The 18,531-nt window shown below is 37.6% G+C and overlaps 7 protein-coding genes across 7 annotated transcripts; 4 read left to right on the top strand and 3 right to left on the bottom strand.

Moving 5' to 3' along the window:
• Window positions 1–215: 215 nt before the first annotated feature.
• Window positions 216–1,521, top strand: I206_107842 (uncharacterized protein; the record flags this gene model as incomplete). Its single annotated transcript, XM_019157885.1, has 6 exons — window positions 216–267; window positions 326–672; window positions 729–793; window positions 851–939; window positions 999–1,090; window positions 1,162–1,521. 6 exons carry the CDS (start codon window positions 216–218, stop codon window positions 1,519–1,521), a joined length of 1,005 nt encoding a protein of 334 aa, XP_019009525.1.
• A 47-nt stretch (window positions 1,522–1,568) lies between these two features.
• On the bottom strand, window positions 1,569–3,409 carry I206_107841 (uncharacterized protein; the record flags this gene model as incomplete). Its single annotated transcript, XM_070203606.1, has 11 exons — window positions 1,569–1,705; window positions 1,770–1,992; window positions 2,048–2,062; window positions 2,119–2,231; window positions 2,293–2,361; window positions 2,432–2,641; window positions 2,701–2,744; window positions 2,819–2,891; window positions 2,976–3,064; window positions 3,134–3,236; window positions 3,322–3,409. The coding sequence occupies 11 exons, from the start codon at window positions 3,407–3,409 to the stop codon at window positions 1,569–1,571; spliced, it is 1,164 nt and encodes a 387-aa protein (XP_070059707.1).
• A 602-nt stretch (window positions 3,410–4,011) lies between these two features.
• Window positions 4,012–6,375, top strand: I206_107840 (uncharacterized protein; the record flags this gene model as incomplete). Its single annotated transcript, XM_019157883.1, has 13 exons — window positions 4,012–4,119; window positions 4,183–4,328; window positions 4,396–4,449; window positions 4,525–4,750; window positions 4,823–4,895; window positions 4,952–5,016; window positions 5,080–5,098; window positions 5,162–5,182; window positions 5,250–5,386; window positions 5,446–5,525; window positions 5,599–5,846; window positions 5,918–6,133; window positions 6,191–6,375. The coding sequence occupies 13 exons, from the start codon at window positions 4,012–4,014 to the stop codon at window positions 6,373–6,375; spliced, it is 1,578 nt and encodes a 525-aa protein (XP_019009523.1).
• A 135-nt stretch (window positions 6,376–6,510) lies between these two features.
• Window positions 6,511–8,935, bottom strand: I206_107839 (uncharacterized protein; the record flags this gene model as incomplete). Its single annotated transcript, XM_070203605.1, has 15 exons — window positions 6,511–6,540; window positions 6,615–6,729; window positions 6,875–6,955; window positions 7,087–7,130; window positions 7,192–7,289; window positions 7,348–7,453; window positions 7,511–7,525; window positions 7,589–7,746; window positions 7,805–7,971; window positions 8,044–8,232; window positions 8,296–8,306; window positions 8,360–8,517; window positions 8,584–8,683; window positions 8,767–8,871; window positions 8,927–8,935. 15 exons carry the CDS (start codon window positions 8,933–8,935, stop codon window positions 6,511–6,513), a joined length of 1,386 nt encoding a protein of 461 aa, XP_070059706.1.
• Window positions 8,936–9,614: 679 nt separating this feature from the next.
• I206_107838 (uncharacterized protein) lies at window positions 9,615–12,869 on the top strand (the record flags this gene model as incomplete). Its single annotated transcript, XM_019157881.1, has 15 exons — window positions 9,615–9,642; window positions 9,768–9,893; window positions 9,967–10,113; window positions 10,172–10,261; window positions 10,318–10,451; window positions 10,515–10,781; window positions 10,831–10,967; window positions 11,059–11,223; window positions 11,301–11,460; window positions 11,523–11,614; window positions 11,672–11,828; window positions 11,884–11,988; window positions 12,066–12,351; window positions 12,417–12,573; window positions 12,653–12,869. 15 exons carry the CDS (start codon window positions 9,615–9,617, stop codon window positions 12,867–12,869), a joined length of 2,268 nt encoding a protein of 755 aa, XP_019009521.1.
• A 450-nt stretch (window positions 12,870–13,319) lies between these two features.
• I206_107837 (uncharacterized protein) lies at window positions 13,320–14,704 on the top strand (the record flags this gene model as incomplete). Its single annotated transcript, XM_019157880.1, has 4 exons — window positions 13,320–13,408; window positions 13,476–13,516; window positions 13,613–13,746; window positions 13,871–14,704. The coding sequence occupies 4 exons, from the start codon at window positions 13,320–13,322 to the stop codon at window positions 14,702–14,704; spliced, it is 1,098 nt and encodes a 365-aa protein (XP_019009520.1).
• Window positions 14,705–14,957: 253 nt separating this feature from the next.
• On the bottom strand, window positions 14,958–18,249 carry I206_107836 (uncharacterized protein; the record flags this gene model as incomplete). Its single annotated transcript, XM_019157879.1, has 3 exons — window positions 14,958–16,211; window positions 16,307–16,519; window positions 16,585–18,249. 3 exons carry the CDS (start codon window positions 18,247–18,249, stop codon window positions 14,958–14,960), a joined length of 3,132 nt encoding a protein of 1,043 aa, XP_019009519.1.
• Between the last annotated feature and the right edge of the window lie 282 nt (window positions 18,250–18,531).

The raw sequence follows: 18,531 nt of genomic DNA, 5'->3' as shown, positions 1-18,531 counted from the left end.
TGAAACGGAGATTCAGTAAATTCAACGGAGATTCCGTATTATCGCTGACCAATTGATCATCCAGTTATTCAATCGCTCAGGAGGTTACCACAGAGCTAAAAGATATAAAAGGCAGTCGTCTATCGACTACAGCTCCGACTTCACCATGATATTACCACCGACTTTAACTACCCAAGCCTTATATTCAACTACATAAGAAAATAATAGCAAACTCAATGTCATCCGACTTGCAAATCCTCATTCTTGGTGCTTCCGGATATATCGGAGGTAAGCGATACCTTTAGCTTTGTTGACTTTAGGCATCACTGATGACAATCTGTTATAGGTACCGTTTTGACTGATCTACTCAAACAATACAAAACCTCTCAAATAACGACTTTGATCAGAGATGAAGCGAAACAGGCAATACTCGAACCTCTTGGGGTGAAAACCGTTATTGGTAATGTGGAAGATGCCACTTTTCTCCAAGATTTAGCCAAAAATTACGATGCTATTTTCAATTTTGCTGTCCCTTTTGCAGGGGGCGATGAATCGATAAAAGCACTTGTAGATGGTCTTGAACATCGTGCAAAGGTAGTTCAATCAGAATTGAAACCTATTTTGCTTCAAACTTCTGGTACAGGATCAATAATGTATGGTAAAAATGGTGAAGCTGGTAAAGAAGTCTGGAAAGTGAATATATTCTTGCCGTTTGATTACCCTTATAATCCTACTTACATATATTTTAGGACTCTGATCATGAAAGATGGGAAGCCTTACCAGATTCTGCTTTCTTTCATAGTGGTGATAGGATGTAAGTGGTATTTTGCATTATGACTTTATCAGATTGCTAAAGCTGATACCTTCAAAGTGTTGCTCGAGCTGCGGCAAGAGGTATCATTTCGGCATATATCGTTATGTCGCCAACTGTCTATGGCCCAGGTACTGGACCTGGAAACAGTGAGGGTTTTGTGCTCCATTAGATTGAATGATAATGCCGCTGACAGACCTTTTGATAGAGCTTTCTCTTCAAATTCCTGCTTATGTCAAATACGCCAAAAGAACAGGTCAAGCCGCTTATATAGGTAAAGGGGAGAATATTTGGGGCAATGTAAGTATAAGTCACCGTAGAGTTACTAAGTCTTAGTAATGATTGTTGATATTCGAACCTCTTATCGATAGGTTCATGTTCAGGATTTAAGCGATCTTTATCTTCTCTTACTTCAGAACGCTATTACATATCCTTCCAAAACACAAGCTACTCCTGAATCAAAAGGTTGGTCAAATCTGATTTATGCTGGACTAGAACAACATACTTGGGGACCTATAATTACTCTTGTAGGCGATTTACTTTATGATAGAGGTGATATACCCAAAAGTGGGGCGAAAAGCATCGAAGAAGGTCAAGGAGATTTATACATGTTTGGAACAAATTCGTTCATGGAAATTAGCGAAAAAGCCAAAAATTTAGGATGGTCTCGTAAACAACCAACTTTCGAAGATGCTATCCAGCTTGCTTTGAAGCCTAAGAGTTCAGTGTGAATACACCGGATGATATATATTATATTTAGTAAAGAATGCATTTGGATTTAGTTCCAATACTTAACTTTGATTCCTGCTACTTCAGCTTCCAATTCATTTCGCTCTTGACCCTCTTTACCTTGGCCCGCATCAGTTATATCGTAAACATTCTTAAAAATGTGTTTTTGACGCTCCTTCACCCATGCTGGATATATATTAAAAACTATCAGTCAAAGCCTTCTTGAAAACGTATAGTATAGATTACTCACTTCCCACGTCCAAGGGTTCACTGCGCTCTTCTAAGGAGTCATAAACTCCTTCTCGCTGTAACAGAGGACTATTCTTGACCACCTCAACAGGTACATTGTTGTTTGGACGTATAAAAAATAGTACACCCAGTCTATCGAGATGCTGTTGATCTGCAGGTGGTACTGATACTCTATGAATGGAAGATTTGAAGTATCGGCCAGATAGTAAGGACAGCGTATCGGCCTACTTCACTGATCAGCTTCAAGAGGGACGGCATGTATTCACATTATCAGCTTACAATGTTGACGGTAATCTGCGAACCCAATAATCAGCATCTCGCAAAGTCTATTTTGTTTCGACAGTACTTACGGTTCCCTTGACTGGCTTGACCCATCTGTAACTTCCATCACTATTGAGTACTTGTAATCCAGCGACAGGCTGTCTGAATAACAGAGTGATTGAGCCGAGATCTGTATGACCAGCTAATGTGAGAAGAATTAGCAATATGAAGAAGCGCCGTGATACGAGATTTGGAGGATGTACTAGAGTATAGCTCTTGGGCTTTCTTATTGATTTCTTCATCTCTTGCAGTGTATAGCATATAACGAAGATCTAAATCCGGATAATATCAATACACAATCAAGTACAGTCACGTAGCAAAGAAGACATGTTGAACACTGACGATCTTCTCCCCGAATCTCGTATTGATGGCGGTTGACGAAGTATCGTTCATCCTCAAGTTCCAGCACAATTGCAAAAATAATAAGTAGGCGCTCGATAACATTATGTTGAACAGTTTTGGCGAAATATTCAATCTTTTCCCAATTTCTCTGTACTGGACCAGGATGCGCTTCTTTCCCTGGGAAGTCCTTGATGAATTTGGGTATATTATCTACTTGACAACAGTTCAGAACTCGAAGCTTTTGATTCGAAAAAATTTGTAACACTCACAGCTTTGTATATTATGTTTCGGATCATACTCCTTCACATCTGGTCTGAACAGGATGTCAGAAACAAACTCGATGTGGACTCCGTATAGCGGGGATTATGGGTTGATAAAGTGACTCACTCGTATACTGCTGGTCCTGTATAACCATTGTACGAAAATTCCTTTGTATCTGCGCCATACTTAACCTTTTCCTCTGATTAAGAGAATGAGAAGCTCAGCCAAAATGAAAGCAAAATCTATCTTGAATACCAAGATTGTTCAGAGGCGAAAAGCTCACCAAGAGGAAGTTCAAAGATTTCTTTACCGATTGCAAATTGTTCATCAACCTCTTCTTGTGAAAGACCGAAATTGGAAACGTAAAAAAAGCTTCAACCAACATGTAGATTTGAAATCAGCACGAATCGGATTTTCCAGTATCATTTACCTTTGACATACCCAACATTATGTAAAGCATATTTTAGTTGTTTAGCTAAAGCTTCTTTACCTCCAGGTTGATCAAATTGTGATACGTCAAGATTGACAAGTTCAGCCCATTCCACTATTATAAACAATTATGAGTCAGCTTAGTACACCCAAATCGTCTTCTCAGGGTTTCGAATCATCATTGCAAGGTCCTGACTCACATTCAGCAGTCGTCTCTGGAGTTGAAGAGTACGGTGAATACGATTTCTTCTTCAGTGGCACCTCATAGGCGAGAGTTTCGATAGCCATTTCGTCGATTTTGGTGTCTTTTCTGATCTTGTCTTCAGTGAGCCAAAACTGTAATATGGTTTCTTGTTTTGACGATGTTCATGCCAATTATTCACCCTAGCCAGACAATCAGAGTGCACGGAATGATGGTATATTTTCAAACAATATGCGCAATACATTGCGTGATCAGTCCTTATCTCGGGTCGGGTGGCTCGGGAATGCAGTGTCTCAATTATTCGGATTTCGGATACAGCCGAAACGATCACGACATATCAAGCATAAATTGTTTAAAGTTGATTCTTTTGAGCCTTTTCCTATATTCGGGTATCCGAAATATGGCGAAAGAACATTACTACTTTTATTGAAAATAGTTCCTACCAAGTCCAAGACAGTAATGTTCCTTCCTTTGTATGGATTATCTGTCAATTGACAATAAATATCACGCAATGCATGTTGAATATGGCGTATGACGGGATGGCTTCGTTGATGTGGAAAAAAAGAAAAAGAAATTTTGAGCATCAAGGAAAAAGTTTAAAAAGGTTGGCAACGTAATGAATTTAGTCGAGGTCTGCTTGGTCCAATCTAGAGTTGCATATTTATATATACGATTATCAAGTTGAGGGATGTCAGCGAATCATTTTGTACAGAATGACGATAAGTTCATTGATGAACGACCTTTGGCGGAACTCGAAGACCCGTCTTTAGATCCCACTGAGGATGAAGCAGGAAGAGTAAGTCTGAAAGTACAAACCTTAGAACAATATGTAATAAGTTTTCTATATGTTTTGCTTTAGTTTCTCAGAAGTGTCGATAGTCAGAGTTTCATCAAAGAGGCTACTGAATCCGATTATAGAGCATTAATCAAAAAACTCGATAAAAGGTTAATTCCAATTTTATTCTTTACTTATGCTTTACAATGTATAGATAAGTCATGTTTGGGGTTAGTAATATTGTTTCCTTCGATTTTTTTCAAAAGGAATTTCACTAAATATGTTTCTGAATTATAGTTATGCAAGTGTATTTACACTTTCAAAAGATCTAGGTTTACATGGAAAACAATAGTCAGTCATAAGCTTTTGTTTGGATTATATGTTGATGGAAAAGGCAAACTGATAGAATTATTTTTTTCAAACAAGTTCATGGCTTTCATCATTATTTTATTTTGGTTATTTGATTTGTGAATATCCAACAACACTTTTATCTCAAAAATTCCCTCTTGGTAGATTTATAGGTTTAGCAATTGTAGCTTGGGGAAGTGTTTTAATTGCTACTGCAGGTGCACATAATTTTGCAGGAATGGCAGTTTTAAGATTCATTTTAGGAGGTTTTGAGTCTCTTATTACACCTACTTTTATTCTTATTGTAGGTCGAACCATGTCTTCTTTATTTATATTTTACGACGAAAGATGACTGACGAAAGCTTTGGTGAGGTAGAATGGTATGTATTATACTAGAAAAGAACAAGTACTTCGTACTGGTGCTTGGGCAGCTGCGAATGGATTTGGATGTGAGTAAATTGACTCAATGACAATTACTTAAAATAGCTAATCGTTGCATACACAGCGATGGTGGGAGGCATTATAGCTTTTGGTATGGGTCATGTCAATACGGGTATTTCTGGATGGAAGGTAAGATCGTTATTTTTTCAATATACATGGTGCGAATTGTACTGACCTTCCCATTGCATGTAGTGGATTTTTGTTATTAATGGTGAATACCTGATTATCTAAAATGAGTCCTCGTTCATACATAGCTGATTACCTTGTTGAACAGGGCTCATCACCGTTATATGGGGTAAATTTCAACCTTGTAACGATAGATGTACTGCTTCAAGTATGCTAATCTGATGACCTCATTTTAGGTGTTTTGGTATTTTTACTCTTACCTCCTTCACCTATGCACGCGAAATTCTTAAGTGAGAAAGAAAAGGTGCTAGCCGTTCATCGAATTAGATCAAATAATACTGGTATTCTCAATAGAGTCTTAAAATGGAGTCAAGTGAGTATATCTAATCCCTTTTCTTGCTGAAAACATTATTGAGATTTCTATATACTTAGGTAAGAGAAGCTTTAAACCCTTTTGAAGATCCTCAAGGACTTTTATTGTTTTTAACTATATTTTGTAACGAAGTTTTAAAGTGAGTAAATATTTGTTTGGATTTTCATACTTTTTGGAAAAAGAATATTAATGATTTTCAACCTTGAATAAAGTGGTGGTTTTGGTGCTTTTGGTACACTTACTATACAAAGTTTTGGATTTGATTCACTTCAATCTACTTTAATTTATATTCCACAAGGATTTATAAATATGATTTGTATTTTATTTGGTGGATGGCTTGCACAAAAAATACCAAATGGTAGAATTTACGTTTCAATTGGAATGTTAATTCCTACTTTTATTGGATTATTATTACAAATTGTTTTACCTAGATCAAATGTTGCTGGACTTTTAACAGGTGGTAAGTTTTAAAAACTATCAAATTTCGAATACTGAGTAAAGGATCCACTAATGGTTTGGAGTCTCTCTTAGTTTACCTTTTTCCACCTTTTGCTACTTGTTTATTTATTTGTTTATCATTACCTGGAGTAAATAGTTCAGGATATACAAAAAGAATTACACTTTCTTCTTATGCCTTTTTAGGTTATGCTTTAGGTAATATTAGTGGACCTTTTATGGTTAAAACTGGTGAAAAACCTGCATATAGATCAGTTTTTATAGCTGATATTATTTGTATCGTACTTCAAGGTAAGTCTTTGATGTCATTTTCACACGAACAATGAAATTGATATATTAAAATTGTAGCGATTTTCTTGATTATTCTTAGAATTTATTATGTTAGAGAGAACAATCGAAGAGATAAATTATTAGCTGAAGGTCAAATTCAAAATTCAAAAGACGACGAATTCGCAGATAAGACGGATTTGCAATTGCCTGGTTTCAGATATGTTGTGAGTGACGTCATGAGGAGAAAGAGAACCATGAGCTAACGGCTGCCTACGTCTGATTAGCTATAAAAGGAGGGTACTCGTATCGGGAATTAGAATGTATTCGCCCAGCTGCGAAGAAGGAGAGATGCATAGACACAAATCGAAAGAAAGCCCAAGTTACGGGATACGATTGAATTATTTACGGGAAATATTGTCTTGGAAGAACTGTAAATGATCAATAGTGTTATGAGCGAATGCAAGCTTGATCACAGATCAAAGGTCAAGCACTGTAAACATACCTCCATGAGGACTTTCGCTGAATCTTTTGGAGTTCTTTCGAAAGTATCATAATCGACATATACACTTCCGAAACGAGGTATCAAGCCTGATGCCCATTCGAAATTGTCCATAAATCTACGACATGTAGTGTTATAGTCAGTATACCCTGATAATACGATCGAACCGATGTAGGTTCACTCACGACCAGCTGCGTGAAGAAAATGCGTTAGCACATCTTCGTGTAATGGGAATCGAATACAAGTAGGATAGGCTAGCTTACCCAAAGTATGATCTAACATCTACACCGTCTTTCTCGACAGCGTCTTTCAGAGCTTGTGTATAGCCTTGATAGTATCTCACTCTACCTTCGTCATCTGCAGAGATATCAGTCAAATATGATACGGCAGGGCAGGAAGTTCATTGTTTACATACGAGTACTACCACGGAATCATTAGCTGGGCAGCTCGCACAGAAGTAGTTCAAGAAACTCACGCGTCCTCCACACTAAGCAAGCTTTCTCCCTTGATCGACCATCCCTATCGCCATACACCATTTGAGCTTCTGGTGCAAATCAGCAACTTGAAGAGGTGAACTCACATTCTCGGTCATGTAGATAGGCATCTTGTATCGCTGATGAAGGTAATTCAGTAATTTACGCAAACCCCATGGTACGTCTCGAAGCCAACCGAGTTGAGCTAAAATCTCTCGCTTATATCAGCCCAGATCGAGGAGCTATGTAGTATTTGAACTCACATGGCGGACCTATCATACTTCCATCTGGCTTATCAAAGCCCATAGTCGTATATCCCGCGAATTCGTCATCCGATTTTTCCGCCTTGATGGTGTTCGTAGTGTACGTCTATCAATATTATTCGTCAGAATCCATCTGTGCGGGATACTGCCGATATATACTTACATTACATCCGTAGAACTTTACAATAATCATTCGATCAGTATGGGCGTGGTTATGGCATCTCTTTATGAAAGGACTCACTTCCGAACAATCCTTTAGTAAGGCTAATTCTTCCTTTGTGAACTTGGGTAATCTATCCCCTAAGATATCAATCATACTTTGGGGGTATTTACCAAGATATATTGGATCTGCGAACCATCCGAGTGCAAAGTCCATCTTCCGTTGAGCGGCTTCGATATCTTCACATAAATCAGATTAGCTATAAGGTTTCAGCTTGACAGAAGACTTTGAACCCACTTTCCGGAGACTCGTCGTAAGGTTCTGTCCAGTCCCCATTAAGGGTTATTCCGATCTTACCTCCTTGAGTAGGCTTGAAATCATTTATGTAAAGTTTGGCTGCTGAAGCGTGGGAGATAAGGATATTATGGCCTACTATCCAAGGTTCTGTATTTGATACATGGCCACTATTACCGACAATGCAGGAGGTAAATACGATAGAATGGGTGATTGTCAGATAATTGGTGAATAAGACTTACGGAGCGAATTCACCAATACCATGACCCAGAACAGAGGTACACCAAGGTTCATTGAATGTCAACCAATGCTTGACTCTATCTCCAAAAAGCTCGAAACAGGTTCTGGCGTAATTTGTAAAATCTTGAACTATTTTATCCTTGTTTAACCATCCTCCGTATCGTTTGAACAGCTCCAAAGGTAAGTCCCAGCTAACGAGAAGATTGGGTCATTATTCACAGAGCGGGGTTATGTGAGTGGGGATGTTATCTTACTGGTATAATGTCTAAAACACTGTCAGCCACGACCTAGTGCTCAGACGGTGGGGAAGACACTCACAACAAAAGGTACGAGTCCATTTTTCAAACATTCATTTATCAGATTGTTGTAAAAGTCTACTCCCTTTTGATTTATAGGATCACCTTTACCACCGAGTGGGATGATACGGGGCCACGAAATTGAAAATCGATAGGCATTCGCGCCGAGTGATTTCATCACTGCGTTTGATTTCGTGTTATTAGCGAAACCTTCAAAGGCCAATCAAAGGGAATTGAGCTACTCACTAGCTACATCCTCCTTGTACATGGCTAAATGGTTACAGGTCTTCTTCACATGACTTCCATCCCTAATCTTATCAGGCTGTTCGCAAAACGCATCCCATATCTAATTTGCGACATGATTCGGTAAGTGATCGTTATCTTCGGTAAGTGATCGTTATCTTCGGTAAGTGTTCGTTATCTACTCACTGAATCACCTCTTCCTGATTCCTTCTCGGATTCTGCTCCTCCTCCCTCAATCTGAGCGGATGCAGTTGCGAAGCCGTATAAGAAATCTCTACGAAAAGTGGTAGTCTACATACAAGTATACGTGAGCGTTAAGCAGGACTACAAATTGGATCATACTCACAACTGTCATCTTGTATCAAATTTCGCTTAATCTGTAGTGGAGTTCTCTTGAACCAGAAGAAACTATTGAGAACAGAGTATACTGATGACCAAGTCTTATAGATATAATCTTCCTCGGAAATTTGGCGACCATACACTGATCACTCATTCGTCGTTCGTCGCCATACGGCATCCCCTCAAGCGAAGATGCATGCAACGGTTCTTTTTGACGATCTGCGGTTCATTCGGCTAATTAACTTTGTATCTCGGTAGAACGGAGTTTTAATTCGGAGCGGTCGGTTCTCGGGATGTATGATTACCTCGGTCACACATGATGAGAAATCCTTGGCAAGAGCAGAAAGCTGAAGAAATCATGCTAAATCTGCTTGTACTTTGTGCTTTCCGCCTTCTCACGAAGGTCATGTAGTATATTTAAAGCTTGAGAGAACATCAACAGTCGCACTCATGTATCATCCCATTTTGAGGATGTGAGGATCATTACATAATCTATCATATATATGGTAGAATGGCGGCGAGCTCCGTGATAGCAACGTAATGTGGTTAGGCGATACACACGCATACAGTACACATGACCTCATACACATTTGATCACTCTATAACATATACTATGAACATCCATCATCTAACGTGATCCTCACAGGTTATCATACCCCTTGCTCTCCTCAGATTATCTGTCTTGCCTGTCCGACATGCCCCTCAAAGATCTCCTCAAAAAGCGTGAGTTGACTTTGTTGCCCGTCAACATGGGCCCCAGCTGGAAAGGTCGCACGACCCGTTTTTCTCGGGGCACACATTGCTTGCTATGGAGAAGATGCTGAACATGTCATATGTGTACGATATAGGCTTCACTCAAGCTATTCAATCTATACCTCCTCCAACATGGAAAATCTTGATAACCGATGATCATTCTCAAGCAATACTGGACAGTGTATATAAGAACTTTGATATCTTACAGCAAAATGTGACGTGTAAGTGTCAAGATTCCAATTTCTGTAACAACCCTCAAATATCACTGATAACCTGGGCTTACTATGTAAACAGCCGTCGAGACCCTACATTCACCACGTCCGCCGATGTCAGTAGACGCGATTTATCTCTTGACACCAACTGCACAGAATGTGGATCGTATATTGGCGGATTTCAACGGAAGGAGGACGTATAACTCTGCTCATCTATACTTCATAGATGGTAAGTCGTCACCCTCTACGCTTATGGAAGAGGTATAGCTAACTCATGATGGAAATAGGTATCGATGATAGATTGGCGCAAAAGTTGACCGATGGTCTACAAGGCGGTGTTTTGAGGGCTTTTGTGGAACTATATTGCAATGTTTGGGGTGAGTTGGAAAATCCTACTCGATCGTATAGAACATCAATTGAATTTTTCGCGTAGCTATTGAAGATAGAGTGTTCTCCTTAAAGAGCCCCGGGTCCTTCTTCACAATGTTTGGACCACTGGGTGGAGCAGCATCGGCGGATCTGGCTATAGAAGCTTTTGAAGACGACGTCAAAGTTGCCGGAAGATCCGTGAGCTCATGGTTACGAAAACCCTCTTTTAGCAAGCTTACCAATCTATTTCTCTTGCGGTAGATCCTAAATTTCCTAGCTACCATAGATGAATCCCCATATGTTCGATATTATCAACCACATCATCATTCACCACTTGGTCCTCTCGCAGCTCAACAGCAAACTTCAGCACCAGTCCAACAACAAGCACCACAATCATTACGATGGAGATCGGCAATGGGAGCAGGACCTAAAACCCCTGAGATAGTAGGTGAACACTTAAGCAAGAAAATTGCAGGACAATTGCAAATGGATTTGGATGAATACTTGCAAAATAATCCGGAATTTCCAGTGAGTTTGCTGACACTAAGAGCACGATCAGACCTAACGGAGACTATAGCCGGCAAGCGGAAGACCGAAAGGTGTTCTATTCGTTGTGGATAGATCAATGGATCCAGCTGCACCGTTGCTGCATGAATTTTGGTATCAGGCTATGGTGAATGATCTGCTAAAGATAGATGACGGTGTGAGATATCGGTGAGTTCACTTGGAGTGTCTTACACGCTATCGGATACATCAGATATATGTCAACGGAGCATCGAGACCGCTAACGCATCATTCACTGAAGATACAAGTACACAAACACGATAGGCGGGACAGAGGAAAAGACGGCTCTTCTGAATGAGAACGATCCCGTATGGTGTTCGGTCCGGCACCTTCACATGAAAGACGCGATAGATACCCTTATGACGGACTTTGGAAAGTTTGCACAGGAGCATGCAGGATTCAGCGGGTGAGTAAGGGGAGATCAAAGCATATGATCCCTGAACAGCATGTGGTATCAAGCTGATCATAGATGATCTATCAAAGCGGAGGAAATGTGAATGTCAATGATTTGAAAGACATGCTGGCTTCGCTCCCTCAATTCCAAACTCAGCGAGAACAGTTCTCTTTGCACCTTGAAATGGCTCAGGAATGTATGTCGTTGTTCGAAAAGAAGAAATTGTCGCTGGTGGCGAATGTAGAACAGGTCAGCTAGCTTCGAAATGAACTCCGTCTGAAAGGTGACAGCTGATCTTGATGACCGTACAGTGTTGCGCGACGGGGTATACTTCGGAAGGGAAGACACCGAAGACTTTAGTGGAGGAGATGGTTCCCTTATTAGATGACCGGGTCAATGTTACGTGAGTCTGCCAGAGAATGATGGAATTGTGCGCAACAGCTGATAAAATAGCTCTTAGGTCTTTGGACAAAGTTCGGATAATGGCGCTGTATATCTTGTTCAGGGATGGTGTTGCAGATGAGGACAGAAGGAGGCTATATCAACATGCGAGATTGAGTATATCAGAGCAGGATATGGTCAACAACTTGATACATCTTGGAGTCAAAGTCATAAAGGTCAGCTTTATTATGATGATTGCCAAGAAGTCAGCAAGCTGATAATGTGTTGTAGGATTCGAGTCGATCGAACAAGTCGCGTATTAAGCAGAAACCATCGAATCAAGAAGGGGAATATGAATTATCAAGGTATAAGCCTATAGTGCAAATGGTCATGGAGGTGAGTACGCTTCACAAACCACAGTAGCGGTTGCTATTTTCAAAGCGGATGAGAAGCTGATTCAGTCCGAACAATAGGACTCTTCATCTTCACGCCTAGATCAATCGACTTTCCCGTATATTAGAGACGCACCAGCCGAAGCATCTGGGTCGTTACGCGCAGGCAATTCCCTGGCTGCACCAACGGGACAGTCTGGTTCTCTACGTTCAGCAAGGCCGACATGGCATAAAGCCCCGTCTGCCCGCATGAACAACACAGAAGGGAAACAACGGATAATCATTTTCATAGCTGGGGGTATGACTTATAGTGAGATGAGATGTGCATATACAGCAGGACAAGCTTTGGGTAAAGATGTGTACATTGGTGAGTTCACGTCCATGTACGAAAAAGAAGAACATCGCGATTGACTCTGTGACTTCATCTTACAGGCTCAACCCATGTTCTGACACCCGAGATATTTACTCAACAGATGAGAGCATTAGGGAGAGGTGGAATAGGAGCAAATCCTCCTGGAGGGTTTCAACCGCATCCACAAGGACCAAATAGACCACATAGATCGCCGGGTCAACCCACAACATATCAAAAGTAGGTCGGCTTGCGTTATTCTAAGTTCTGTCTACTGAGATGATTAGAGCTAATGTCAATCGTTTTCATCTTACTGTAGTATACTAGATTTCAGACACTGGACCGTACCTGTTGGACCACCCGTAATACCTCCGCCTCAACAACCGCAGTCCAACTTGTTACAGCAACCTAAATTACAACATCAATCCTCGTTTGCTAGCTCATTGAATGAATCAATGAGTAATTTAAGCATGGGAACAAATGGAAAGGACGCAGAGAAGAAGAAGAAAAAGAAATTGTTCGGATTGAAGATTTAGTCATACCTAAATTCATGATCATTGCAATGCCTGACTAGTGATGACAAAAGTTGTAACATATGTATAATATGGTGAGATCAATTGAGTGATGTCCTGTGCTGGTGTTATCAAAGCATGATCAATGTACATTCATGCAAGCATGAATGGCATTTCAACCCAAAAAAAGCATGAGCGTGTACGGAGCTTGTCAATGACGCTGGCCTTACAACTGCAACATTTCAGGCACGATTGTTGACCTCCACGCCGGTCGGACACAGTATCTCGATTTCTTCGATAGCTCTTCTGATTTATGATACGAAACTGAAAGAGCTCAAGAGTATAATACCTAGATCTTAGATATTACTACGTCTCCCAAGGGAGCACTCATCTTCCACTTACCATATCACTTTCCTTCTTGTCAATACTTTTGACCGGCTCAGAGTAATACGACATTTCCTCTCGATTTGAGCTATGTCTCCTTCACCTAAACCTAAGACTGAACCTGAATTATTAGGAGATAAAGATGATATGTCTATACCGTCTATATCAGAATTAGAAATGTGAGTCTTGATCTCTTCTCTTTGGAAAATTTGGTATTGATATTTCATGATGTTTTGATATGATCAGGGAAGCAGCATTATTAAGGAGTGTAATTGATATTCGACCAAGTGAGTTGGAATTGTCATGTCCATTCCAATGGAAAATGATTATCTTTTGAAAATGATTATATTGAAAATTAATTAAACTAATGAAATGATCAATAGTTGGTAGACATAGACATTTACTTATAATTCAATTACAATCTTCAATGCATAAACGTACAGGAATATGGATATCAATTGAAGAACTTTGGAATAGATTAACTGGATTATATGATTTAGAAATATTAGATGATATGGTAAGCTTAAGTCCTTTTCAAATCGTGGCAAGGCCGAAGTATTCAATCATTTCAACGATGTTTTGAAATAATTATGATAAAGAAGGTTAAAATAATAATTTGTTTTTTTATTCTTTTATAATAGTCATCAGGATCTTCAATTTCATTACCTTCTTCACCTAATATATTATCTCCATTATTACCTAAAACTTTAAAACAAATCAATAAATCGAAATCGAAATCGAAATCACCAAATTCACAAAGATCTTCTTTATCACCTTTATCAGATTTATCAATTAATTCACCACAAAAATTTAAATCAAATTCAAAATTTATTAAATCGAAAAATAATCGTAGGCGAAAACAATCTTTTGATAATGATAATGATGACGATGTTGATGTGGATAAGGATAAGATAAATTCAAAATCTGCTAAGATTATAAATAGTAAACATTTTAGAGAAACTTTTGATTTACCGTATTTCAAAGATAAAGATTTAATACAAGGAGAAGGAGAAGATGATGAGATTGCTGATATTGAAGATGATGATAATGAACTAAGATGGCAGGATATTATCTATCCTAGAGCTGAAGATGATGGTATAGATAAGAATTGGGATGGGCGAAAGTCAAATATAACGACGAAGAATGAAGAAAAAGATGAGTCGGAAGAAGAAGATGATGATGATGATCGAAAGGCGGAATCAGATGCAGAAAAGGAAGACGAAGACCAAAATGACGATGGTGATGATGATCAAGACGAAGAAGAGGAAGAGGAAGAGGAGGAAGATGAAGAAGAAGAACCATCTTCACCTGTCAAACGTAAACCTGGTAGACCTCCCAAGAGCTCAACTACCGTATTGTCGAAGCCAGTTTCAACAAGGAGAGAAAGTATAAGTATGCGACGCAAATCCGGAAGAGGTAAAAGGGATGAAAGCGAGAGCGATGATGATAGGAAACGAAAAAGACGAAGGGGTTAACAAGTGAGTCTTACGGTAGTACGTAGTGTAATGCGCCAATACGAGATTATAAGTGCAACGAGCTGATGTACAAAATACCTATTAGGGCCGATCATAATGGTAGCGTCGTCAGGTCCGATGCAGGTTTAATGAGGTCCCTCAGAGTTGAACAGTTGTAAATAGTTGTAAGCATAACGTGAGATTGAGACAACAAAACATTATGCATCGTGATAGCATATGATGTGATCAATCAAAGCCATTATGTATTATATGTTCACTTGATTCCTAATCTAGGCTCAGCAGTTGAAGGTCGTTTCTTTATTCCCCTCTTTACAAATCCGAATGTACCAATTTTACCTATACTTATAGTATCTCTTTCTTCTTCATTCGTTTGCTGCTGAGTATGAATAATAGGTTTAGAACGATAAGTTATACTTGATGATCTTGATAATAAAGGTGTATTTAATGGTGAAATAATTGAAGATGATCCAGTTTTATTAGAAATTAAACTTGAATTAGATAAATTTGAATTTGGTGGATTATAAATTCCATTAGGTGTTGAAAAATTAGGTTGAAGGAATATCGTATTTGTATTTGAGGATGATTGATATACATTTGATCTATCTATCGAATTTGAATTTGAATTATCCATTTTATTTGTTGATTTTGTATGAGAATGAGGTTGAAGAGGAAGTGAAATGGAAGTTTGATTGTTAATAGTAGGTACACCTAATATACTTGATCTAGATGTTGAATTTATACTTGTACCTATATTCAGACGAGGTTCAGTAGAAGGAGAAGAAACTGAACTTGAATTGAAGGAAGAATGTTTTGTGGTTAATTGAGGTACAGGATGAAGTTGAGTTATATTTGTAGGAGGGGTAAAAGGTCTAGATCTTGAAAATAAACTTGTAGATCTCTTTCTATTTGAATTGATTTGTATTCCTTTTTTCTTATCTCCACTTTCTTCAGAAGGTATAGTTGAATCTATAGTAAAAGTACTTGTTATTGGTGTTTTCGATCTTGATCCAATTGTTGATCTTCCGAAACTAGGCGCTTTAGTACCGAATTTATGTAATCCTGCTGAACTAGGTCTTACAATTTTTGGAGTAGTAGAAGTATGAAGATTATCTTGATGTTGTGGTTGTGTTGGAGTATGAGCGGTAGAAGAATTACTTTTTCCAACTACTGCTTTAGCGATTGCTCCTATCGTTTTACTAACAGATCTAGAATGTGATTCGTGATTTATAATAGATGATTCAATTTGAGTTTGAGATCTTTTCCTTCCAATGTTTCCTATATCCTTTTTATCAGATAGACAATCATGATCAGGGTTATCAATATGTTGATCAATTTCGATATTAGAATTGTTCTTCATAGGAGGTTTACCAATATGAGGAGGTTTAACTTTCTCACTCATTATATTGGAGGTTAGAGTTTTCTTAAATAAATTCAATAAACTAGTTTTGAGAGCTCTTTCAGGATTGAAAAAGTTTGGTGAAACGTATAAACCAAGAGGTATAATTATCTGAAACATTGAAAATTGAAATTGAATTTTATCAAAAATCAGTCATCATTCTGATTCTTATTTTTAGAAAAATTGAAAAATATGAAAATACCCACACGTTCATTCAAAATTTGTTCACCAGAATTTATTGATATTTTATTTTGAACGAGATATTCAAATTTCCATTCTGATTTACCTCTTTCTTCTTGTCCACATACACTATAAACACCTGGTTCTTTAATTTGTAAAGTTGCACTTCTTGAAAGAAAATCGAATTTATCATCGTTATTAATTGTTAATCTTCTTAAAACTGGTAATCCTTCTAAAGCCTAAAATTGTTTTAAAAAATAAGTATACGATACAATCAATTCTTGTAATAAATAAAAAAACATACAGCATGATGAAATGACCATTTATCTCTTTCTTTTGGATTCATACCAAATTCCCAACATCCAGTTTGTTGAAAACTTTCAGGTCTTGTAGGAGATTCACACCATTCTGTAGCTTCTTTTAATGATTTTTCTTCTCTTTCTCTAAATATACAAGGTTTAATTGATTTTATATATTTCAAAGTTGATCTAACTTCTCTACATCCTTCTTGATCTACCCAAAGTTGAATTGTCATTTCTTTATCTACAGTTTTCAATGCATTTTCAATTGAATCGATATCAACATTTCCATTCAAACTTGAATTGGCTTGTTCACTCTGAGTTAGAGGTACATAATGTATTTTCTTTTCAGTGGATATTATTCTTGATCTTGATCTTATCGATTTTGGATTCTTGATTGTGGGTGTTGGTGTATCTTGGGTGATATTATTGGATATGGATAGATTTTGGTTTACAGTAGGGAAAGTATTAGGAATTATGACTATGTCAGATAACGGAGCATTCGTTTCATATTGACTTTTTCTGACATTTGCCCAATTCACTTCTAGGCTTTTGACCGATAATACATTGTCGTTATAAGATGGCAACGGCGGTATGAAGCTTGAATCATCCGACGAGATATTAGTTTCGATTACTATATCCTTCGGAATTTCTTTATATATACTAGAATTCGAATCGTAAACATCTTCACCAAGTGTTGAATTGGTTTTAACATTTCCATTGAAAGCGAAAAAACTATCTTTTCTATAAAGTGAAGGTGAACCAGTGGTAAAGCTTGGATTTAATTCTTCTTCATAAGCTGAAAGAGTAAAACTCCAATTATCTAAAATTGAACAATCATCTTCATAATTATCATTACCTAATAAAATTGAATTCGAATTAAATTGATTATTTCTATTAATGCCAAAAGTATTAAAAGTTTGAATACTATCTTCTCTATCTAATCTAGGTTTTTCAATTTCATGATCAAGAAATTCTTTTATTCCAACTGAACTTTGATTTTCAAGAGTATCATTAGATTTCTTGAAGATTGAGTCATTAAATATATCTTCTTTAAAATTAATAAGTACAGGTGAAGGTATATCAAATTGATTTAAATATTTTTTAGGTGATAATAAAGTTAAACCTGATCTTCTTTTGAAATTTTTAGATTTTTTATTATTGAAAATTGGTGAGATGACTTCAATATTTTGATCATCTTCAAAATCACAATCAATAGGTAAATCTAATTCTAAACTTTTTAATTTATTTTCATAAGCTAATTTACCATATTCACCTTTAATATCAAAAATTAATGGAATAAAATCTAATTTTTTGGAAGAACTTTTATTATTATTATTATTATTTGAATGATAAGAAGAATAAGAATTTGAATTTCTCTTAGAATCTTCTAAAACTTCAAATAAAGTTCGAATTTGAGTATCAGGTGAAGATAATATTATTAATTCTAAAGGTTCAAATTCAAATAAAGGTGAATTTATAAAACTTTTTGCCTTTTTACTGTTATTACTGTCTTGATTCTTTTTAGCGTGAGCAATAGCGATAGATTTAGAAGATTTAAGTATCTTTACTGGAGAAGGAGCTATTCTGCGTAATCTTGCGGAAGATGGTGATGAAGAAGGTAGTTTCTTACTTGAAGAAGATGATGATGATGAAGGTGGTGTAGGCATCGTGGATTGTCTATGGCTTTAAGCAGCTACTTGAAAAAGAGAAGTCGATCGCGGGTATGATGCTTATTCTACACGACAACATGTAAGGCTAAGATAGATAAGCATGTCAAATCAGTATACTTCATGTCATCAGAGTCTGATGCACATGTCGATGATCATTTGCCTAACAGCCCTAGCATGGTTAATTTCCAAAGCAACTATATCCAGACTTCCGTCAACATCGATTCTCAAGACGTTAACGAAATTCTCAATGTGTTATATGAAGAGTGGTGTTATTTTCAA

Source organism: Kwoniella pini, chromosome 11 (assembly GCF_000512605.2).
Source record: "Kwoniella pini CBS 10737 chromosome 11, complete sequence".
Taxonomy (NCBI): Eukaryota; Fungi; Basidiomycota; class Tremellomycetes; order Tremellales; family Cryptococcaceae; genus Kwoniella; species Kwoniella pini.
This window is presented reverse-complemented; position numbering and strand designations above follow the sequence as displayed.